Here is a 24872-nt window from a genome sequence, read left to right as displayed (position 1 = left end):
ATGCTCACAACCATGAAAACCTCGGACAGGAGGAAGAGCGCCGCCGGGCGGGCAGGCAGGGGTCTTGCTCGTCTGTGGCTTGGGGGGGCACTTTTTTCAGTGCTGTTGTAACTTCGAACAGTCGCTAAGCGAACTGTTGTAAGTCGAGGACTACCTGTACTTCATCCCTTTTTTCCTTTTTTTTTTTGGTCATCAGGTTTTTGACCCCTTGCTAGGCGACTGGCGGTGCTCGGATGTTGCCATATCCTAAAAGTGGTACAATGGGTGAAAAGGTTGAAAAGCCCTGATCTAGTCCAGCCCTCTCTTCAAGCAGGAGATCCTGTACCACTGCAGACAAGTGACTGCCCAGTCTCTAGTCTGCACAGCGACACAAAATGCTCCACAGCTCATCTTTTCTCCCTTTTATTCGGGGTGGGAAACCTGCAGAAATCCTGGGAGAATTATAATACAGGTATAATACTCGGCTTAACAGCAGTTCACTTAGTGACTGTTCAAAGTTACAACCGGCACTGGGGAAAAAAAATAATTATGACCGTTTTTCACACTTACGACCACTGCAGCATCTCCAGGGTCACGTGATCAAAATTCAAAAGCTTGGCAACTGGCATGTACTTATGACAGTTGCAGTGTCCCGGGGTCACGCGATCCCCTTTTGCGACCTTCTGACCAGCCAAGTCAACGGGGGAGCCGGATTCGCTTAACAACCGTGTTTCTAATTGAACAATGGCAGCGATTCACTTGACAGATGGGGCAAAACTCACCGAATAAACTTTTCACTTAGCAACATAAATTCTGGGGCCAACTGTGGTCGTAGGTTGAGGACTACCTGTATTGGGAGCCCTCTTGCAAAGATAGACACCCCCCCACCCCCGGAGACAAATTTGATTTCATGAACATAATTTTCTTATACTGCACCACGCAGGTAGTCCTCGACGTACGGCCACAGTTGGGACCAGGATTTCCATGGTTTAAGTAAGGTAGTAAAATGAGAGGTGCCCAATTTTTGCCCATGGTGAAGCGAGTCACTTCAGTTGTTAAGTGAATCATCCGGTCATTAAGCGAATCCAGAATCGACACTGCTTGTCGGAAGCCACTGGGATGGTTGCAAGTGGCAATCACACAATCCTGGGACGCTGCAACGCTGGTTACTAAGTGCCCCAATTTTGATCTTGTAATGGTAGAGATGCTGTGACATTCATTTAAGGGTAAAGATCAGTTGTAAGTCACTTGTAAGTCAAGGGGATCCTCTCCTCTCCCCCTCCTCTCTCTCCCTCTTCCTCTCCTCTTTCCCCCCTTTCTCTTCTCTCCCTTTCCTCTTTCTCTCTTCCCTTCCTCTCCTCTCCTCTCCTCCCACTTTTGACTTCCTCTGAGATATTTTTATGACTAGCCAGTCTATTCTCCAGCTCTGCATTTCCTAGTGGTCTCCTGTTTGGCTTTCAAGCAGTTTGCTTAACTTTTAAATTCAGCCAACGCTGATTATGTGCTACCACCTAGCTCAGGGGTAGGCAACCTTGGGTCTTTTATGACTCATGGACTTCAACTCCCAGAATTCCTGAGTCAGCTGACTCAGGAATTCTGGGAGTTGAAGTCCATGAGTCATAAAAGACCCGAGGTTGCCTACCCCTGACCTAGCTGGACGTAGTATAAACATTGGATATTTTTAAAAACTTAGCTCAGTCCGGTAAACATACTTAAAAAGCTTACTAAACCGATTCCTTTAAGGGGCCATTTTCAACTGGTCAAGTTGTTTTCAACTCTAAAAGAGGGGACCGACTTTCTTTCTTCCTAGCTCTCTTCTTTCTTGATCAAAATTAAAGTTTCCAGAATCAGCAGCGGCAGCAGAAGAGGAAGTGAGGTCATGTTCTTGATGCAGAGGAGGAAGAAAAGATGAGATTGAGGAAGCCAATTCCCCATTATGGGGCACAGCTCCAAGCAGTAAAAGGAAGTGAGAATGCAAAAGCTTTTCCATCTCCAGGGTCAAATGCACTTGGTGCTGCAGTGGCTTTAAGGCGGCCAGACCGTGCACCAAAGTGTACTCTGTGGATAGGAAGTTCCCTACTTACGTCTCCCTTGTTCTTTAACTGAGTTAAACAAGGTCTCCCTGGGTTTTTTCCGCACCACTAAGCTCTCCTCTCGTCCTTGAGTTGACGGAAAATCGTTTCTTTGCTTGCAAGCTGCCCAGAGTCATCTTATCGGGGAGATAGAGGGCATGTAAATTTAATAAAGTAAAATAAATGACACTGGCCTGAGATTTGCCAGACGGATTGAAGATTTGAATTTGAATTTATTAAATTTATATTTATAAGATAAGATGGAATCCTGCACTGGGTATAGAGGGGTGGACTAGAGGATCTTTAAGATCCTTTCTGCGTTTGTGAAGGCAAGCCCAGGCAGCAAGGGCAAAATTCCTCCTCCTTTCCTCTCACTGAAGACATGGGGGAGGGGGAGGAAAAACCTGATGCAGATCTAGGACTGTCAAAGCTAGACGATGCTGCAAGCCCCTCCCTCTGACACAAGCTCACCTGTCCATTGGGGATACAGTCATGGCTTGGGGCTTAATGTCGTGATCATATTCACACGTGCCAAGGGCAAAAGCCCAAAGGACATACTTGGTTTTTTACATGTATTCCACAGTGGAATGGAACGGAACAGAATAGAACAGAATATAGAAGACAGAATAGAATAATAGAATAGAATAGAACAGAAGACAGAAAACAGAATGGAATATAGAAAATAGAATAGAGTAGAAAACAGAAAATAGAATAGAATAGAATAGAATAGAATATGGAATAGAATAGAATAGAATAGAATAGAATAGAATAGAATAGAATAGAATAGAATAGAATAGAATAGAATAGAATAGAATAGAATAGAATAGAATAGAATAGAATAGAATAGATGTTGGAAAATAATAGAATAGAATAGAGTAGAGTAGAGTAGAGTAGAGTAGAGTAGAGTAGAGTAGAGTAGAGTAGAGTAGAGTAGAATAGAATAGATATTGGAATAGAATAGAATAGAATAGAATAGAATAGAATAGAATAGAATAGAATAGAATAGAATAGAATAGAATAGAATAGAATAGAATAGAACAGAACAGAACAGAACAGAACAGAACAGAATAATAGAATGGAATGGAATGGAATAGAATAGAATAGCAATAGCAATAAGCATTCTTTATTGGCCAAGCATGATTGGACACACAAGGAATTTGTCTCGGGTCCATAAGCTTTCGGTGTACATACAACAACAAAGTGATAGGTCATAGATCACAGACAAAATCATTAATCATAAGTTACAACAACTGATAAATCATGGACACCAATGTGAGAAGGCAGTAGGAAAGATGAGAAGGGTAATAGCAATACAGCCCTACTACTTGGCTTTAGGCCTAACACAGAGCTGTGGGAATTAGGTGTTCAGCAGAGTGATGGGACGGGGGGGGATGGGGGGGGAAACTATCTTTGTGTCTAATTGTTTTGGCATGCAATGCCCTCTGGCCGCATCTAGATGGGAGAAGTTGAAACAGTCCAGGGGTCGGTAGATATTTTCTGACACGAGAGGAATTGTGCTGTTGACCCAGTTCTCACCACATACATAACATGCCCTCCCCCACCCTTGTCCTGCCCCATCCTGGCTTTGCTGAATTAGCGCTGGAGAGGAGGGGGAGGAAAAAGGCCGGAGAGCATTGGAGCCCTCCAAAGGCAACAATAGCCAAGGTGAAAATAGCAAGAGCAATAGCCCTTAGGCTTATATCCCGCTTCACGGCGCTTTACAGCCCTCTCTAAATGGTGTATATAGAGTCAGCCTATTTGCCCCCAACAATCTGGGTCCTCATTTTACCAACCTCGGAATGACGGACGGAAGGCCGAGTCGACCTTGAGCCGGTCAGGATTGAATTCCTGGCAGCGAGCAAGACAAGAACTCGCCATGGCCAAGAAATTGCCACGGGACAAGAATTACACTAATATTGAAGAAATAATGGAACATAATCATTAAAGAAAGGATGCCGAAGGGGGTGGTGGTGGTACAAAATAGAATGCGAACAACCACAGTCAAAATCATGCTTCAATTATTTGAAATGATTACATTGAATCGTTCAACTGTCCCGTGGCAAGTGTCTTGTGGTGAGTTGGCAAGTTGGCTGCAGCGAATTGGCCATGGCGAGTTGGCTGTGACAAGGTGTCCCATTCCGGCCACCGAGGCCTGGACGGGATGGTGCCAGCCAGCGGCACAAGAATCTCCAATCATTAAGCAAATGTTTCCCCAATGGAGATGGTGAGCAGATTATTTGGAAGAAAACTGGCTTAGCCAAAGGGATGCAGTCCCTCAGCACGTACAGTAGGTCCTACCTAGGTTAACACACCTATGACTTGTGGACTTCAACTCCCAGAATTCCCGAGCCAGCATGGGGGAACTATGGCCCCTTCATGACTGGTGGACTTCAACTCCCAGAATTCCTGAGCCAGCATGGTGGAAACTTTGCCCTCTTCATGACTTGTGGACTTCAACTCCCAGAATTCCTGAGCCAGCATGGTGGAAACTTTGCCCTCTTCATGACTGGTGGACTTCAACTCCCAGAATTCCCGAGCCAGCATGGGGGAACTATGGCCCCTTCATGACTGGTGGACTTCAACTCCCAGAATTCCCGAGCCAGCATGGGGGAACTATGGCCCCTTCATGACTGGTGGACTTCAACTCCCAGAATTCCTGAGCCAGCATGGTGGAAACTTTGCCCTCTTCATGACTTGTGGACTTCAACTCCCAGAATTCCTGAGCCAGCATGGGGGAACTATGGCCCCTTCATGACTGGTGGACTTCAACTCCCAGAAGTCCCGAGCCAGCATGGGGGAACTATGGCCCCTTCATGACTGGTGGACTTCAACTCCCAGAATTCCTGAGCCAGCATGGGGGAACTATGGCCCCTTCATGACTGGTGGACTTCAACTCCCAGAATTCCCGAGCCAGCATGGGGGAACTATGGCGCCTTCATGACTTGTGGACTTCAACTCCCAGAATTCCTGAGCTGGCATGGCTCAGCTTGGAAACCTCTCCCTTTCCCCTCAGCAATGCTGGCTCGGGAATTCTGGGAGTTGAAGTCCACGAGTCACAAAAGAGCCAAGGTGGCCTACCCCTGTCCAAGGAGATGGTGAGAAGCCAAGCCAGATCTGGGGCAGAATGCTTGCCTTGGGTGCCCTGCACACATGCCCAAGCCATACTCAACAAACCTGTGGCTAACTGGAGCAGGCAACTCAATACTGGGCCAACAGGACAGGCAGCTCTGCACTCATCACTGGGACCAGACTGGAGCAGGGACCACTCGCACAGGTTTCCACACAAACCCACTTAAACCCAACGCGCAAACCTAACGGATATACAGTCATTATTCCGGCATACTCTGGATTTCAAGAAATAAAAAAGGATAAAACAATCCCACTGTCTACGTGGTCTCAGCTCTACAGTGGTTCAAGAAACACTACTTCTCGCTTTTCAAGAGCCAGGCTGGTGCGGTGGTTAAAATGCAATACGGGCAGTCCCCGACTTATGACCACGGCTGAGCCAAAATTTCCGCTGTTAACCAAGACATTTGTGAAGTGAGTTTCCCCCCCCCCCCGTTTTAAGGCCTTCCTTGCCACGGTTGTTAAGTGAACCATTGCAGCTGATAAGTTAATAACCCGATTATTAAATGAATAAGGCTTCCCCATTGACTTTGCTTGCCGGAAGGTCGCCAAAGGTGGTCACGTGACCCTGGGACACGCCGACCGTCATAAATATGAGTCAGTTGCCCAGCGGCTCATTTTTGACCATGTGACCCTGGGGATGCTGCGAAGGCCATAACTATGAAAAAAAAGTCACGAGTCACCTTTTTCAGCGCTGTTGTAACTTTGAGCGGTCGCTAAACGAACTCTGTAAGGCGAGGACTACCTGTATTGCAGGCTAACTCACTGCCCACTGCCAGGAGTTCAGTTCTGACCGACTCAAGCCTTCCGTCCTTGCAAGGTCGGTAAAATGAGGACCCAGATTGTTGGGAAGGGCAACAGGCTGACTTTGTAAACCGCTTACAGAGGGCTGTAAGACACCGTGAAGCGGTATATAAGTCTAAGTGCTGTTGCCATGGCTAATAACGGCACTTGCAAAGATATCGCTTATTTTCATATATTTTTTTCCAACTGGGAAGCCTAAGAGTTTTAAAGCTTGCTGGCTACAGGATCTTATTGTTCAGGGACAGAGGCCTCCCCCAACTTTGGAAAAAAGGAAAGCTACAAGGCCAGAGAACTGAATTGCCCCAGATAAGGGCCCAGAAGACAACGACACCATTCAGCCAGACCATGCCCCTGGCTGCCAATGGCCCTGGGATGGCTTGATTGCACAAATGCAACTTTGCAAAATCCCCCCTGCCCCCACCCCCCCAAAAGCCGGACTCCACGGTTAAACGAGGGGAAACCAGCCAAATCTGGCTGCAGCCCAGTTGTGAAATAACGAACCAGGAGAGACCCAGCCTTGGAGCCTTTGCAAGACTGAAGGGCTCCCAGCCAGATGTGGCTTCTGCACACCAGGTATTTCTCTTACAAAAAGGTGCGATGTTGCGCCTTGGCTGGTGCCTCACGCCTAGATACAGGCAGGTCCTCAACTTGCGACCACAGTGGAGCCCCAAATGTCTGTTGCCAAGTGAGACGTTTGTTAAGAGGGCTTTGCCCCCTTTGACGGCTTTCCTTCCCGCGGTTGTTAAGTGAATCACGGCACTTGGTAAATTAGGACACACGGTTGTTAAGTGAACCTGCTTTGCCCTTTGGCTTTGCTTGCCAGAAGGTTGCCAAAGGGGATCTCACGTGACCCCGGGACCCTGCAAACGTCATAAATGTGAGTCAGTTGCCAAGCGGCTGAGTTTTGACCATGTGACCATGGGGATACTGCAGTGGTCGTAAGCGTGGAAAACGGTCCCAAGCCGCTTTTTTCAGCGACATTTGTAACTTTGAATGGTCGCTAAATGAACTGCTGTAAGTCGAGGGCTACCTGTACACCCTTTTGGCCCAATGGCAGAAGAAGGACAGCCGTGTATAACAGGGGTCTCCAACATTGGCCACTTTTAAGACTTGTGGACTTCAACTCCCAGAATTCCACAGCCGCCGACATCATTCAGACACAGTGGCGTAGTGTGGGGGGTGCAGGGGGGGCCGGCCGCACCGGGCGCAACATCTGGGGGGGGCGCTCGCACTCACAGCTCTCTGCCCCTGCCTGGCTCACTCACTCTCTCTCACTGCAGTGCTGGCTGTGCGAATCCGATCCGAGCCGCCGGGTCGCCGCCCACTGTGCAGGGGGGGTGCCAGGCGTGCGGTGCCTTGCCCCGGGTGCTGACAACCCACACTACGCCACTGTTCAGACATAGTTCAAATATGAGAAACACAAACTGAAGGCGGCCTCCACTCTCCACAACCATGGTAAAGCAGGTTAATTTGCGTGCCTGCAAGCTCTGTATATCTTTTGACTTCATTGGGCGGGCAAGTATTTCAATTAAAACGCGTTGCCAAAGGAATATTAATTTGGAATGAACGCCTTTAAAATCTTAGTCTCAAATGTGCTAAACCGGCATTGACATGAAGTAACCAAAAGGGCAGGTTTCACACAACACGTCGATAAATCCAAGCTAATCCCAGGCCCAGCCCACCCTAATTTATAGCAGGGAAGAGAAATCCCGACAGCGCCGTCTGCTTAGCAAGAGGCTGTTGCAGCTCGCACAGAACGGGCAGTCTTCGCACACCAAGTGTGGGATTAGGGTGCACCCACACAGTTCACACACTCCTCCTCCTCCTCCTCCAGAGCTGAGCCCAGGCGGCAGAAGCTGGGGGGCTGAGAGTTGGCAGGGTGCAGGCTCTGATTTCAGCAGACTTAGCAAAGGCCCAAACGAGAAAAATAAACGAGGACGAGAAACGGAGAGCCTATGAATCATTGCTTCTTACTGATATTGATTGCATTTATACCCTTCATTCTGTCTACTCAATATAAAGGAAAAACTCAGCAAACAGCCCTAAAGATAGGCTGGAGGGGGGGGGGAAGGGAAAAGAGAGAGAGAGAGAGAGAGAGAGAGAGAGAGAGAGAGAGAGAGAGAGAGAGAGAGAGAGAGAGAGAGAGAGAGAGAGAGAGAGAGAGAGAGAGACAGGAGGGAGAAGGAGAGAGAATGGAGGGGAGAGAGAGAGAGAGAGAAGGAATGAGAGGGAGAGAGGACAAGAGAGGAGAAAGGATGAGAGAGAAGGGGGAGAGTGAGAGGAGAGAAAGAAGGAGAGAGAGAAGAGAAAGGATGAGAGAGAAGGGGGAGAGTGAGAGGAGAGAAAGAAGGAGAGAGAGAAGAGAAAGGATGAGAGAGAAGGGGGGGAGAGAGAGAAGGAGAGAGAGAAGGAGAGAGAGAAGATGAGAGAGAGAGAGAGAGAGAGAGAGAGAGAGAGAGAAGATGAGAGAGAGAGAGAGAAGATGAGAGAGAGAGAGAGAGAACTCCCAAATCATTCAAGGCATTTCAGGACCAGGCAGGGATTTGAACCCGCGTCTCCCTAGTCACAGCCCAACAGGTTTACCAGGACACTAGATGGGAGCCAGCCTCTCAGTGGGACGCAAGAAAAGTGGGGAAAGGCATGCTCTGCCTTCTACCTGGAGCTACCTGTCTCCCTCCACCTCTTGATCTGCTGGGGGGGGGGAGATGGCGAGCAGAGAGAGGCGGTCAGGGCCCAGCTGTGTCTGCAGCTGGCCTGGGAGTGGCGCTTGTCCTTACAAAGAACAAGGAAGCCCTTTGCTTCCTCCAAAGTCCATCGCTTGGGATGGTCAGGACTCTGAGAAGGCACAGGGGTTTGTCCCCTTTCTTTGAGAAGCCCACAGTCCACTTCTTTGAGGGAGGGGGTTTTTTTAGAAATAGGAAACGCAGCTGCCCCTCCCAGGGGACTGGAAGAGCTCGGCTCAGGCAAGAAGCCGGAAAAAGAATTAAGGCAGGCCAAAAAGCCTCCGTGCAGATCAGGAAACCGAAGCCCCACACGACGACGTAAGGCCCACCAGACGGATGCGGATAGCCCTCGACTTACGACCACAACGGAGCCCAAAATTTCAGGCATTTGTTAAGTGACTTTTGCCCCAGTTTGCGACCTTCCTCGCCACAGTTCTTAAGTGAACCCCTGCAGCTGTTCGGTTAGTAACCCCGGCCGTTAAGTGAAACCGGCTTCCCCGTTGACTTTGCTGGTCAGAAGGTCTCCAAAGGGGATCGATTGCATGACCCCGGGAGACGCTGCGACGGTCATAAATATGAACCAGCTGCCAAGCGCCTGGATTTTGATCCCCGTGTCCACGGAGATGCTGCAAAGGTCATCAGCCTGAAAAAAAACAACGGTCAGGTCCACCTTTTTCAGCGCCCTTTCTAACTTTGAATGGTCCCTAAATAAACCGTTGTTAAGTCAAGGACAGGCTGTAATCCCATTTTAGAGAGCTGAAGGGAGCCAAAAGCAAAACCCTTTTGCTGTAGGACAACGATGGCAAAACGTTGAGAGACCGAGTGCCCAAACGGCAACCCAAAACCCACGTATGTATCGTCGGGTGCCGGGTGGGGCATGGCCCACTGTGTGCGTGTGGCTGCGGTGGTAACGGCAGACTGGGTGGGACTAAAAGTTCAATCCATCAATTCCTACTTTGCGAGATCTTTCTTTTTTCCTGCGAGAAGTTGAGATTGATTGATTGATTGAACCTTTTTTTTTTGCACACGGCGGCGGAGGCCTAAAGCGAAAAGGTTTTATAAAACCCAGCTGAAGGCCTGGGACTGGAGCAACGGCGCGCGTGCCCACAGACAGGGCTCTGCCACCTGTGGCACGCGTGCCATAGGTTCGCCACCACGGCTGTAGGAAGTATCCTGGCACCAAAAAAACGGGTTTCTCCAGAGCTAAACAAATAACCTGGAAAACCCCCTTGAGCCGGAGCCGAGGAGGAGGAGGACGCCAAATGGAAGGCAGCTGAAATTGGTTTTTTAGCTCGCCCAGGCACCGGTCCCGCCGCTCTCTCCGAGGGGCTCCTTCTGCAATTCCCACCGCAGAGGTAGAGATAAAAGAAGCAGAAGACTGGCGCGTGCGGTTCTCGAAAAACAGTTCCACTTCCCAGCCAAAGTCGCCCCGAAATGCAGGTGGGTCCTCGACGTACGGCCGCAATGGAGCCCCACATTTATGCTGCTAAGTGAGAGGTTTGTTAAGTGAGTTCTGCCCCGTTTTACGGCTTTCCTTGCCACCGTCGTTAAGTGAGCCTCTGCAACCGAGAAGCTGGTAACCTGGCGGTAAGGCGAATCTGGCCTCCCCCATTGACTCTGCCTGTCGGAAGGTCGCAAAAAGGGTCGGTCACCTGACCCCGGGACCGTGCGGCCATCATAAAGAGGAGCCAGTTGCCAAGCGTCTGAAGTTTGATCACCTGACCAGGGGGATGCTGCAAAGGTCTTAAGAGTGAAAAACAGTCATAAGTCCCTTTTATTTATTTTTTTGCAGTCTCCAAGGAAGTAAGCAGAAGTGAACCGAAAGCAAACATAACAGTATGTGGCCAGGCTTGTTATCTTGGATTATTTCTTAACAGCCGATGGCAATCAGTTTCCGGCTGCTGAGATGCTAAAATGTCACTGGGTGGGTGGGTGGGCTAAATGCACTCTTTCACCCCATTTAAAACAGTAGACACCAGAGTGGATTTTTTTCCTTCTATTCTACCACCTCTTACTATAGTAGACAACGCGGGATTCAACGGTAGACACCTTCAAGTTTCGGGGTTCCATAATCTCCCAGGATTTGAAATGGACACCTAACGTCAGAACCATCGTTAATGTTGTGATTCAGGGTCAGCCTGTGGGTTCGGCAGTTGGGTCGGACGAATCAGAGGAGGAGGGGGGTGTTGAAGACCTTGCTGAGGGGGTTGAAGATCTTGCTGATGAGAGCCCTCAGCCAGGCCCCTCCCACCTGGTCACTACGGAGACCCAGCTGTGTGAGCCTGACAGTGTGGATGAAGATGACCCACAGCTGGCCCTGTTCAAGGACGCCCGACGCAGGAGGCAGTCAATCAGGAGTAAACAGAGGAAGGCAATGGGGCTCCTCGGAAGGAGGCAGAGAGAAGCCACGCCCTGAACTCTATATAAGGGGAATGTCTGGGAGGGCTGGTTTGCTGAAGGCAACCGCTCGGATAGTTCATGTTTCTTAAAGCTCCTGTTTCTTGGTTCGTGTCTTGTTTTTGTTGCAATAAATTTGGCAAGCGTATTCCAGCCTCTTGCTGTTTGTGGAGGGGTTGTCCCTGCCTTTTTTGCAGGGCCGGTAGCAGGCTGGTACAGAACAGTTAAAAAGGCATGGCGAAGAATGTTCTTCCTGCGCCAACTCGGAAGGCTCAGACTGCCCCAGTCAGACTGATCCAGCTCCACAGAGGAACTACGGAGTATCTCATTTGCACCTCAATCACGGTCTGGTTTGGCACCGCAACCAAACAGGACAGGTGCAGACTTCAACAGATAGTTAGGACTGCAGGAAGAACAATTGCAACCAGCCTGCCTTCCACTGAGGACCGGTATACTGCGCAGGTCAGAAAGGAAGGCTGAGAAAATAACTTAATAGACCCCCCCCCCTCACATCCTGGACACAAATTGTTTTGACTCCTCCCCTCGGGATGGCGCTAGAGGGCATTGCATGCCAAAACTACGAGAAACAAAGGTAGTTCCCCCACCCCACCCCGCTGAACGCCTAGTTCAGGGGTAGGCAACCTGGGCTCTTTTAGGACTCGTGGACTTCAACTCCCAGAATTCCTGAGCCAGCCACGCTGAGGGGAAAGGGAGAGGTTTCCAAGCTGAGCCATGCTGGCTCAGGAATTCTGGGAGTTGAAGTCCACGAGTCCTAAAAGAGCCAAGGTTGCCTACCCCCGGGCTAGTTCCACTGCCTTATGACTAAGGGTATCTACCCATGTAGTAGAGCTATACAGGTAGTCCTCGACTTACCACAGTTCATCTAGTGAACGTTCAAAGTTACAACGGCACTGAAGATAGTGACTTACGACCGTGTTTCACATAACATGCTTGTCTCCAGCGGGAAAAATGATCAGCGTTGGTCCCATGGCCTCCCATTTATTGGGACTGAAAGTTTTGAAAGCCTTATTTTATTTAACCTATGGTGATTTTTAAAGGCAAACATTAGCAGAAGGAAATGGGGCGTCCTGTGGTAAATACAGGTAGTCTTTGACTTACAACTTGAGTAGTGCAAATGGGTGTGGAACACGCAGTCCTTTCAGCCATTCCAAGAAGGCTCCACATCCATTTGCACCACTCAGGCGACCCCGAGGACACTCGTAAACCTCCAAGTGGCCTCAACGACCCTCTAAAAGAAGGCAAATGACCAGCCGTCGGCAAGGTGTACAAATCCTCCCGTTCCTCACCGTCCAGTCAGAGCTGAAGAAGCTTCTGGGAGGAGAAGCGAAACGTCTTCAAAGAAAAACAAGAAACTACCCCCAGTTGCTTTGTGAAAAAACAGCTTTGGGGAAAGTATGGGATGAGAAACCACACTCTCAAGGTGGCTGAAGAGAAGGGTACATCTCAGCTGCTGAAAGCTTAAAAGTGGGGGCCAGAGTTGAGTGCAGCCATGACAGCTGCCCCTAGGAAATGCACAGCCTTCAACCACGGTCTTTGGGGCTGGGAAGAAAGAACCAGAGATTTTTTAAAAAAAAAATCCCATTTATATCCCGCCCTTCTCCGAAGACTCAGGGCGGCTTACAATCTAAAGCACAATGTGCTTAGCAATAGCCTTCATTCTATGTATATGCCTGCTTATTAGGGCTTTTCACACACACCCCAAGCGGCATTATTACAAAGTCAGCTTAATTGCCCCCAACAATCTGGGTCCTCATTTTACCTACCTGGGAAGGATGGAAGGCTGAGTCAACCTTGAGCCTGGTGGGACTCGAACCTGCACTAATTGCAGGCAGCTGGTGTTACTTAAGGAGGCATTAGCCCACTGCTCCACCAAGGCTCTTTAAAATACGCCACCCCCTCAGGGCACAGATCAAACTACATTGCCCTGCCGGCCGCAAAGAGAAAGAGCATTTCAGATCCAAAGCATCAGCTATACTCAGCGGCAGCATTAAAAAAAAAAAAACCACCTTTGCCTCGAGGTTTCCCACCCGTTCTCTCTTGGCAGGGGTGAAAAAAAACAAACGGCAGAAGAACTTTAGTTCCTAGGAAACAGAGCCGAGGAACAGTCACGGCCAACTGTTCTAACCAACCAGAGTCATCAGGTTCACTTGACCTCTCAAACGAGGGTCCCCAAGCCCCGGGCCATGGCCCACTCCCGGGCCTTGAGCAGTTTGGAGCTGGGCCACGGAAGTGGCAGGCAAGGCTGTTGCGCCCATCCCCGCTTGCGTGAGCGATGAGTGGATGTGTGCGCAGGCACGCCATTCGGGGCGTGCAGTGCGGACGCCTGCCCGCTGCTTGCGCAAACGGAGCCCCGTGCGGGCACTTGCCCACTGCTTGTAGGGACTCATCACTTCGCCCCCCCCTTGCCGGAAAGGTTGGGGGATTCTGCTCTACTCAAGCCACGGGAGATCCTGACAAGCTAAGATTCGTCGCTCTCTCGGGTAGAAGGAGCCCAGCAGAAGCATCCAATGCTTGCTTACAAGCGGCCGTAAGACTCAAAAGCGCCTCAGATGGCTGCGATGTTTGAGCTTCTCTCGCCAGCAAGAAGCTCAACTGTGAAGTCCCATAATTAAATTCCTCCTCTACCTCAACTGTGACAACGGTGCACATCTGAACTGAAAGACGAGGAGTTTTGCTACTCTACGGGGAATTTAAGTGTGTGTGTGTGTGGGGGGGGGAAGGATTGGGGAAACAGTTTCTCCCCCCCTCCGGGTGTTTAACACACACTTTCACTCTGCTGAATCCGTTCAAACTATGACACGTAGGCTCTCCAAGTTCGTAAGGAAGGGGCTTTACTCACTTGGGCAAATCAGTGCCTCTTTTGCGGTGATGCTCTTGTTACAGGCGTAACACATGGTCATGCCAGAGACTGTGATGGAAGTGAAGAGGTGCCCGTTGGTATAGCGGGCGTCTTTATCCTTGCCTTCCTTCATCCTTTCTTTTTCCTTGTTCTGAAAAAATAAAACAAAATAAAGAGTAAAGAGGGTGTTTGTTAACAGGCGGGGACTGGTGAACAAGGTCCTCTTGAGCTGAGGAGCTGGATTCTGATTTTTTTTCCCCCGCCACCCCAAAAGCATTCACATATTCTACTCCACCATGTATGTAGGGCAGGGTCACACAAATGAGTGCATCTCACATTTAACACCATAGAAACTGCATACCTTTTATATATATATATATATATATATATATATATATATATATATATATATATATATATATATATATATATGGATCTTTGGTCATTCGGGTTTTTCCCCGCGTAGAACTAAAGGTGTAGGCACAACGTTTCGACGGAATCCCATCCGTCATCATCAGAAAACATATATATCTATATCTATATATATCTATATCTATCTATCTATCTATCATCTATCTATCTATCTATCTATCTATCTATCTATCTATCTATCTATCTATCTATCTATCTATATCACGTTTAATTTTGCAGGTATAATGCAGACAGACTCAGGAAGGGGCAGATAAAATCTTTAGCTCTGGGGCTGTGCCAAGGACCACGGGCCAAAACGAAAACAAGCGGTGCTCTCTTCTCCCGAAAATCTCAACCTCCGAAAGTATTTAGGGGTCAGAGAGACAGCAAATTGGCGGCCTCCTTCCTGATTGATCTCAAATCCAAAATGTTCCGTAGCACGCTTCTTTACTAAAATAAATTTCGGTCCAAGATCACGCTGACTGTTCCCGCTTTGCCAGAAAAAGGATGAGCTTTTCAGGACCTCCCAAATAACAAGGATTCCTAAGATCATCGGCACCAACCCCACTGCCCGAAGCCAGGACTCTTCCCAGTTCTGCATCTACTCGTGGAATTGACGGAATTCAGAACAAAGCCAAAAGCTGAGCAACTTCTTCAAGTGACTCAAACAAGCCAGCCAAGACGCAATTCAAAAAAAAAAAACCAAAAAACCCCCCCCAAACCCCAAACAACAGCAGCTGAATGCCACCTCTTTACCATAAAGCAGAAATTAATTAGGCTTGTAAACTCTGCTGCGGCACATTTGATGAGTCAAGCGACCAAGACTTAAGCTATAAATACCTTTTTATTTAAAGAAAGGAAAAAAAAAATCCACTGAACTTAAAATCGCTGAAGACGAAATCGAACCAGCCCCCCCCCCCCAATTCCCTCCTGACCTCACCCAGGACGGCCTCACCCGAACGCGCCCACCCCCCAAAAAACACACCTTTCCCACGCTCCCTCCTCTCGTGGTCTGGCTCAGCCGCAATCCATTCCTGCTCATCCCCGGGCCAGGGGGTCTTGAAAGGCCCAAGGCCGGTTGCCCCTCCTCAACTCTCAGATAGCTCATCCCTAACCTGAAGGAGGATCTGACTCAATCATCTGAAAGCTTCTGTCTGACTCAACCCCGCTTCCCTGAGAGCCAGCAGAGAAAAAGCCACGGCGCGTTGAGTCGCCTTGGAAAGCCCAGATTGTTGAGGGAGACGCAACGAGGAGGCGGAGAGGACGGGGGGGGGGGAACACAGAAGAGGAGGAGGTTTTTTAAAAAAAGGAGGAAAAAAAAGAGACACCCAAGCGGGTTCATCTTTTCCTGTACCTCTCTGCTTCCAATAACCATGACAACCGTGCGTCTGACGGAGGAATCCCATCACCGTCCCTGCCGCCGTACGTGCCTCGGCACTCAAAACTTCTGCCAACCTGGTGCCCCCCCCCAACTCTCCAGGCTTTCTCCACAAGGGGTCAGATGGGGAAAGGCTCGTAGAGCCGGAAGGGACCTTGAGAGGTCTTCTAGTCCAACCCGCTTGTCCAGGGCAAGAGTCCCTTATCCCACCCCAGGCCAATGGGTTGTCCCATCTTTTCTTGAAAGCTTCCAGCGACGGAGCCCCACGGGGCTCCTTAAAGGAAAAGATCCTTTGGTGCAGCGGTGGGATTCAGCCGGTCCGCACCACTTCGGCAGGACCGGTAGCTGATTTTTTGTTGTTGTTGTTGTTGACCGGGCCCAGAACGGACTTCCGGAAGCGGCATCCAGACAGAGAACCGGCTTGGTTGGCTCAGGAATTCTGGGAGTTGAAGTCCACCAGTCATAAAAGAGCCAAGGTTGCCTACCCCTGACCTAGAACTATGGAGCAATTTCCGGACAGAACGAGTTATCGGTGGAATGAATGGCTTGTGTCCAGAGGTTGTGTGTACTCCTTCACTGGAGGTTTTGAAAAAGAGACTGGACAGCCATTTGTCTGACATTGTAGATAGAGGGTTAGGGTTAGACAAGAAGCAACGGATGGAAACTAAATCCAAGAGAGAAGCAACCTGCAATTAAGGAGAAACTTCCTAACAGTGAGGACAATTAACCAGTGGAATGGCTTGCCTTCCAGCCTTGATATTCTTTATTCTATTCTGAACTAATCACATGAGTCACTTGGCAATACGCACGCTCGGACTCAACAATACCCTTCAAAGGCATTCACAGAAGAAGTCCATCACGATTCCTTGTTCATGGCTCATAGTGTGATAAGGCTGCGGCAGAGACCAAAAAATAAATAAATAAAAAAATAAAAAATGCTGGTGCAAACACCAGAAACTTTGCTTGAGGAACTTTTAGCCCAGTTCTGTATTTAGACCAGATCCTTGGCTTGACAGAGGCGGACAAACAAACCGGTTGGAAGAGAGAGAAAGTTCAAGAATGCAACTTTCTCAAGTCCGAAAAGTCTAAAAAACAGCCAGAATCAAACTGCAGCACGACTGTAAGTGACCGCAAAACAGTGCGAAGCGTTAGTTCGAAATGCCCCCCCACACACACACCAAAAAATATTAAAACATCTCCAAGTCCTGTGATCAGATTAGGACTCTCCGTTAAAAGTGAAAGGTTGTCATAGCAGCTTCTCCGAAGAAAGAAGAAGCTGAGACAAGGGACTTCCTGTTGCCAAATATTTGAAAATATTTGAGCAATAATGCAGTCGAGAGGCTTGGATTATTTTTGAGAAGAGCTGACTTCGAGTCATCTGTCTCAGCAAATACGGGAGGGGGGGAGGTCGGGGGGAGAAAAAGAAGTCCCCTTTTCCACAAGGGCTGTTGCAGCACAAGCCACACCAGATTCAGCAAGCACAGCTAACCCCCCCCCCCCCTGCAAGGCTTGGAAAGAGCTGTTTGTCTTCCCTCCCTGCCTAGCAACTGAAGACCTGCAGCCAGCAGTTTTAAAATCTCACTATTTTGGGTGGGGGGGGATGTTTCCCATGCGAAGAGTTGCAGGAGATTTTGCAAAAGGTGTTTTGTGTTTTTTTTTTGCCACCCAAAATAAGTTTCTCTCACACCTACCACATTCAAAGGGAAGTTAATTCACGTTAGGCAAGCTTCACCTATTGTAGTTGAGCTGCTGGAATGAGGTTGCCAAATGTTCCCATGGCTTCTTGGAAAATCATTTTGGAAACTGCTTGGCCACACTCGGTACAACCCGGGCAACTGTCACACAGCACTAAGGAACTGTTTTCCAATGATGAGAAGCATCAAAGCAGCCAGAGTAAACAGGTGGGTGGCTGTGAGGGGGACCTTGGAGTCCTTAATTGCTTAAACACGAGCCGGCCGTGTGTGGCAGCTGCCAAAACAGCCAATACAATCCTTGGTTGTATAAACAAGAGGCAAAGAATCAACATCACGTGAAGTATCAGTACCGCTTCATAAAGCCTTAGTATGACCACACCTGGAATGCTGCATCCAGTTTTGGTCTCCACATTACAAAAAAGATGTTTGGAAAAAGTGCAGAGAAGAGCAACTGAGATGATTAAAGGCCTGGAGACAAAAAGGACCCAGATTGTTGGGGGCAATTAAGCTGACTTTGTAATAATGCCGCTTGGGGTGTGTGTGAAAGCCCTAATAAGCAGGCATACAGTATACATAGAATGAAGGCTACTGCTAAGCTTGTAAGCCGCCCTGAGTCTTCGGAGAAGGGCGGGATATAAATGGAATTAAAAAAAACAAAAACAAAAAAAAAACATACGGAGAACGGTTGCAGGAATTGGGTATGGCCAGTCTAGAGAAAAGAAGGACTATGGGTGACATCATGATAGAAGTATTCCAGTATTTGAGGGGTTGCCACAAAGAAGGGGGGTGGTTCAACTTATTTTCCAAAGCATCAGAAGGCAGGAGAAGAAACAATGGATGTAAACAAGAGAGAAGCAACCTGAAATTAAGGAGAAACTTCCTAACTGTGAGAACAATTAACCAGTGGAACGGCTTGCCTCCAGAAGCTGTGGGGGCTTCATCACTGGAGGTTTTTTAAGAAAAGACCTGACACCCACCTATCTGAAATGGTATAAGGCAGGGGTGTCAAAGTGCCAGCCCGCCGGCTGGACGCGTCATGAAGAAACCGCGCCCACCCCATCGCCGGCAATGGCAAAAAAAGCTCCGATACGTTGTGCGACGTCACGTGACGTTGCGAGTTTGACATGTCTGGTCTAGGGTCTCCTGCTTGAGCAGGGGGTTGGACTAGAAGACCTCCAAAGTCCCTTCCAGCTCTATTCTGATTGAGTTTCTTTAGCTGCAGGAAACACCACCTGGGAGGATCGTTGAGAAGAGTTGTTGTTGTTGTTGTTAGTTGCGAATTCGTGTCCGACCCATCGCAACCCCACGGACCACGTTCCTCCAGGCCTTCCTGTCCTCTACCATCTTCTGGAGTCCATTTAAGCTCACGCCTCCTGCTTCAGGGACTCCATCCAGCCACCTCCTTCTCTGTCGTCCCCTTCTTCTCTCGCCCTCAACCTTTCCCAGCATGAGGCTCTTCTCCAGTGAGTCCTTCCTTCTCATCAGGTGGTCAAAGGATTTGAGTTTCACCTTCAGGATCTGGCCTTCTAAAGAGCAGTCGGGGTGGATCTCCTCTAGGACTGACCGGTTTGATCGCCTTGCAGTCCAAGGGACTCGCAGGAGTCTTCTCCAGCACCATGGTTCAAAGGCCTCAAATCTTTGGCGCTCAGCCTTTCTTATGGTCCAGCTTTCACAGCCGTACATTGCAACTGGGGAGACCATAGCCTTGACTATACGCACTTTTGTTGGCAGGGTGACGTCTCTGCTTTTTAGTGTGCTGTCTAGATTTGCCATGGCTTTCCTCCCCAGGAGCAAGCGTCTTTTAGAAGAGTTACCAGTACTTGAATTGGGGCAGATTTTGGCTATGGCTGCTGCTGCTGCTTCAGGGGTGCCGTAAAACCTGGAGAATACACAGTTGTGCAGAAACAGAGGGGATCAGAAATACTGCAGATCAACCACACCAGATCTATGTGACCGGTCATGCGCTGAGAGAGAGTCACTGCCTTAAGAGAGGTGGCTAAAGACGCTGCAACTCATTGAGATGAAGACCCATGAAGGGGGGGGAGCCGTTCCCAGCTTAGCTGAGCAGCATCAAGAAAGCCGGGCAGCCCTGCAGCATCTCTTTGGGATTGTGTCACGTTAACCACAGAACACCTGTTCACGAGTGGACAAGTGGATAATTCAGTCATTGAAGGCAGACAAGGAGATCTTCCAGCAGCTGCAGGAGACACCACGGAGCTCAGCTGAAGGACCTTCCTCACACTGCAAGGCCTACTTTAGAGTCATGGGGACCTGCGGGAAGAGAGTGGCCTGTGGATCTCACGGTCCCCGTAGCACAGGGGTCTTCAAGCCTGGCCCTTTGATGACTTGTGGACTTCAACGCCCAGAATTCCTCAGCCAGGCCCGCCTCAGCCAGTCGAGTGGGGTTTTCAACCAGAATCGAGCCGGAAAAGGAAACTTGGAGGTCTTCCAGTCCAAACCCCTTCCTCAAGCAGGAGACCCTAGACCAGGGGTAGGCAACCTCGGCTCTTTTATGACTCATGGACTCCAACTCCCAGAATTCCTGAGCCAGCTATGCTGGCTCAGGAATTCTGGGAGTTGGAGTCCATGAGTCATAAAAGAGCCGAGGTTGCCTACCCCTGCCCTAGACCATTTCAGACAGGTAGCTGTCCAGTCTCTTAAAAAGCCACCAGGCCCACAACGTCTGGTGACAAACCGTTCCACGGGTTAACGGCCCTCGCCGTCAGGAAGTTCCTCCTTCGTTCCACGTTGCTTCTCTCCTTGATGAGTTTCCATCCGTTGTTTTCTTGTCCTGCCTTCTGGTGCTTTGGTGCTTTTCTCTTGGCTGACCTTGCAATCTTAGCTGCCTTCTGGCTGGGCTCCAGCAGTTCAGAATAACATGTTTGTCTTGCCGAAGGACCTTCTGTCCTCTTCTGGAGCCCCAGGACTCCTACGCTAAGAGAGACAGGCCGGCCTGCCTGCCTGCCTGCCTGCCTGCAGCTGCCCCATCAAAGACCCAGCTCCTGGTGCTTCCCACTGGGGGGACACAGCATCCTTTGCCAACTCTCACTGCCCTGGGCCGAGAGAGCAAATAGCCAGCTTGGCATCTTTTCTGTATCTTTTTTTTGGAAAGTTTATTTTTTTTATTTATTTTAATCCCATTTATATTCCGCCCTTCTCCGAAGACTCAGGGCGGCTTACAATTTAAAGCACAAATCAATGTGCTTAGCAATAGCCTTCATTCTATGTATATGCCTGCTTATTAGGGCTTTCACCCCCCCCCAAGCGGCATTATTACAAAGTCAGCTTATTGCCCCCAACAATCTGGGTCCTCATTTTACCTACCTGGGAAGGATGGAAGGCTGAGTCAACCTTGAGCCTGGCGGGACTCGAACCTGCACTAATTGCAGGCAGCTGGTGTTACTTAAGGAGGCATTGTTGTCACTTTTAGCCACCGTCTTTCTGTTGAAATGGAGCAACGTCCCCGCAGGACAGGAGGCTTGAGCAAGAAGCCGCTCACCAGCTTAGATTCAGGCTAAGGATAAGGCCCAACGTTGAGTCCATGGAGGTGGCTAAAGGTTGTCCTGGCAGAACAGTTGCCATTTTTGGCTGTCTAGAACACCACCCCCCCCCCCAAAATATCCCTTCCCCAAATCTTACCTCCCTCTTTCTTTCCCTCTCTCTGTCTGCGGACCCGGTTCCTCAAGTCACTCAGTTGAGGTATAGGTCGTCTTTGACTTCCAACCGTTTATTTAGTGATTGAACATGTTCAAAGTTATGACGGCACTGAAAAAAGCGACTTAGGACCAGTTTTCTCACTTACAACCTTTGCAGCATCCCCTCCCCCATGGTCACATGATCAAAATTCAGATGCTCTGCAACTGACTCGTACTTATGACGGTTGCAGAGTCCCGGGGCGATGTCATCCCCTTTTGCGACCTTCCGACAAGCCAAGTCAGTGAGAAGCCAAATTCACTTAACAACCGCGTTACTAATGGAACGACTGCAGGGATTCGCTTAACAACTGTGGCAAGAAAAGCTGACTTTGTAATAATGCCGCTTGGGGGGCCCCCCCGAAAGCCCTAATAAGCAGGCATATACATAGAAGGAAGGCTATTGCTAAGCACATTGATTTGTGCTTTAGATTGTAAGCTGCCCTGAGTCTTCGGAGAAGGGCGGGATATAAATGGGATTTTTTTTAAAAAAGTCACAAAGCTACCTCGCTTAGCAAAGCGAAATTTTGGGGCTGTGTTGTGATCATAGGTTGAGGGCTACCTGTAGCTCACCTACTTTTCTTCTCTAGGGCCTCCTAGAATTCCAATAATTTTATTCCACCAAATCAGGATGACGTTGAACTCTGGCACTTGGGGCTTTGCTCAGGCCCGCTTCCCATGGAAACAAACCTGGGGGGGGGGGGGAAACCCCACAGATGAGGGCAGAAAAGCCGGCAAACAGAATGGCAGGAGTCTACAGCCACCATGTTGATATCTCTGAGTCAACTTAACTTAGTTGGGTTCTCCAAGCTGGACTTCTGCCTCTCTTCCCGGCGGCTTCCCTAAGGCCAGGCAAGGAGTTGGGCTACCCTTGCTGTTGAAGGCCCTCCAGAGGAACCAGTGTGTCCGTGAGCCACACTGAACAGACCCGCCCCCCAGCCTGATGCTAAGGCAGGGGTCTTCAAACTTGGCCCTTTTATGATTTGTGGACTTCAACTCCCAGAACACACAACACACTAAGGCCTTAAGCCTCCGTTTACCAAGCATAACTGCTGCGCCTGCAATGTCCAAATAAATAGCTAGCCTGGTTCGGTCTTGGCTTAAGGTGACAGGCTGGTTCATACAAGCTGCTCGGACACAGGATGGGCTCCTGCAACAGGCAGAACCATGACTGACCCCAAACTCTTCCTCTAATCCAGGGGTCTTCAAACTCGGCCCTTTTATGACTCATGGACTTCAACTCCCAGAATTCCTCAGCCAGCATGCCTGGCTGAGAAATTCTGGGACTTCAACTCCCAGAATTTCTCAGCCAGGCATGCTGGCTGAGGAATTCTGGGAGTTGAAGTCCATGAGTCATAAAAGGGCCGAGTTTGAAGACCTCTGCTCTAATCCATTGCACAAACTCAGCCCTCTGGCGTTCCGCTCTCCAAGCACCGCAGTGTCCGACAAGAGCCCAGTTCGAGTCCTGAAAACCTCAGGGACACATCCAGGTAGCTTTCTTTATGAACAGTAAGACAATTTTTCTGTTTTCATTTTCCTGGTCTACCCTCCAACTTCGGCATTTCTTGGTGGCCTCCTGTCCAAGTGTGAATGGACCCTGTCTTTTGCTTAATTTTTTTTCCAGAGTTGGCCATGCGCCAGAGGACCTGGAGCCTGTTACTCCCCTTCAGCTCAGTCAATTTCTTAGGATCGCTGCGATGATAATAGGAGAAGGGGAATAACGTGCTACTGAATTTCTGAAGGAAAAGCTAAACGTAGACTGAACAAACCTACAAATAAGTGGAAGAAGATGGGAGACTCTCTCTTTTGCATGAGGAGGAGGAAAGCCTCTATCAAGCAGATGTAGAAAGAAGCCTTCTCGCGCTTTTTCTTTGTGCCAAAGTTTCCCACCTTCCTAAATCAAATCTAGCCTTCAAACTCACTGTTCCTAAAATGCTCCCCAAGGCTGCCATAACACCCTTAGGCTCTCTGCTTTTTTTTCCCCCTAACAGCTTTCTCCAATGTGGCCTTTTTCAGATTCATTGGACTTCGATTCCCTTAGGTCACGGTTAATCTGGTCCCTGAGGTCCAGACCTTCCTCTCAGCTGACACGCTACAGGGAGTTCTCGACTTACAACAGTTCGTTTAGTGACTGTCCAAAGTTACACCGAAAAAAGGGACTTTGGGGCTCAATTGTGCTCGTAAGCCGAGGACTACCTGTACGCTCCCCCCCCCCAAAAACCAGGCCTTCTGAGGGTAGAATTTTTTCTGCCTGCAACCGGCCTATACAAATGCCCCACCCAAAGCCCGTCAAAATGCCAAGCCCTGTCCAGTTATTTTGGCAGCTGAGGCCGCTTCCTTCTGCAGCAAAAACACAATAATAATATTCATTCCAAACAAATCCTTCTGCTCTCCAAAAATCTTCTACTGGAGAACTCAGCTACATCCAGCCGAGTAGCACAGCCAAGCCTGTAGGATTCCCTCAAACTCTAGCACGGCGCCTGGATTAAACAGATACGGATGGTTTTACAAAAGGTAAAAGGTAAAGGTCAAGGTTCCCCCGCACATGCGTGCTAGTCGTTTCCGACTATAGGGGCCGGTGCTCGTCTCCGTTTCAAAGCCGAAGAGCCAGCGCTTGTCCGAGGACGTCTCCGTGGTCACGTGGCCGGCGTGACTAGACGCCAAAGGCGCACGGAACGCTGTTACCTTCCCACCGGAGTGGTCCCTATTTTTCTACTTGCATTTTTAACATGCTTTCGAACTGCTAGGTTGGCAGAAGCTGAGACGAGTAACAGGCGCTCACTCTGTTACGCGGCACTCGGGATTCGACCCGCCAAACTGCTGACCTTCTGATCGACAAGCTCAGCGCCCTAACCCACTGAGCCACCGTGTCCCTATTGGTTTTACAAAAAGGGGGTGATTTTTTTCGGCCCCGGTTGTGCAAACCAACTCGTCTGATGACTCTGCCTAGCAGCCAGTTTGCAAGGGATCACCTGCAGGCATTTCCTCACCCAGAGCCCTGCAAGAGAGTCATCTCCAGCCCCGAGTCTTATGTGGCTTGCGCTGCTCTTTCGTCATCCTGGGAGGGTGCCTCGATCCCTAAATTCCAATTGACGGAGGAGAAGCACGGCAGATTTGATTTTGGAAAACAAGTGATAACAAAATAAAGCAAGGCCTTCTTTAAAAAAAAACATGTGGGATTGAAATGTACCCATCTTCAAAGTTAAGAGCAACGCCGACTTACAGCAGTTCGTTTAGTGAGCAGTGGAAGTTAACAACGGGATTGAAAAAAGTGACCTACGACTTTTTCACACTTAGGGTCGGCTGCAGCATCCCTCTAGTCATGTGATCAAAATTCGGATGCTTGGCCACTGGTTCGGATGCTTGCGACGGTTGCCGTGTGTCCTGGGGTCACGTGACTCCCCTCTGGTGCCCTTCTGACAAGCAAAGTCAACGGGGAAGCCGGATTCCCTTAACAGCCGTGTGTGACTAACTTACCAACTGCAGGGATTCACTTAACAACTGTGGCCAAGGAAAGTCATAAAACGGGACAAAACTCAATTAACCAATGTTTCCCTTAACAACGGAAACGTTGGGCTCCAGTACGGTCCTCACTGGAGTACTCTTTTTCCTTGTAGAGGAAAAAGATAGATTGAAAGGGGCAACTCTATCCAGAAGTGCAGAGAAATGCATGACGATCCTGTTGCTGCTGCATTTCAGGATAATTGTTTTTATTTATTTTATTTATTTATTTTAA

At 49.1% G+C, this 24872-nt stretch overlaps 1 protein-coding gene across 3 annotated transcripts in view; it reads right to left on the bottom strand.

The window, feature by feature from the left end:
• Positions 1 to 24872, bottom strand: part of ARHGEF2 (Rho/Rac guanine nucleotide exchange factor 2) — a 73215-nt gene that overhangs the window by 34058 nt on the left and 14285 nt on the right. For all 3 annotated transcript variants that reach the window (XM_081340516.1, XM_081340518.1, XM_081340517.1), the window contains exon 2: positions 13962 to 14112. In XM_081340516.1, coding sequence (XP_081196642.1) covers positions 13962 to 14112 — 151 coding nt within the window. The remainder of the gene's footprint in view (positions 1 to 13961; positions 14113 to 24872) is intronic.

This window comes from Vipera berus, assembly GCF_964194415.1.
Source record: "Vipera berus genome assembly, chromosome: 16".
NCBI lineage: Eukaryota > Metazoa > Chordata > Lepidosauria > Squamata > Viperidae > Vipera > Vipera berus.
The sequence above is the reverse complement of the archived record's forward strand: the minus strand, read 5'-3'. Positions and strand labels throughout refer to the sequence as shown.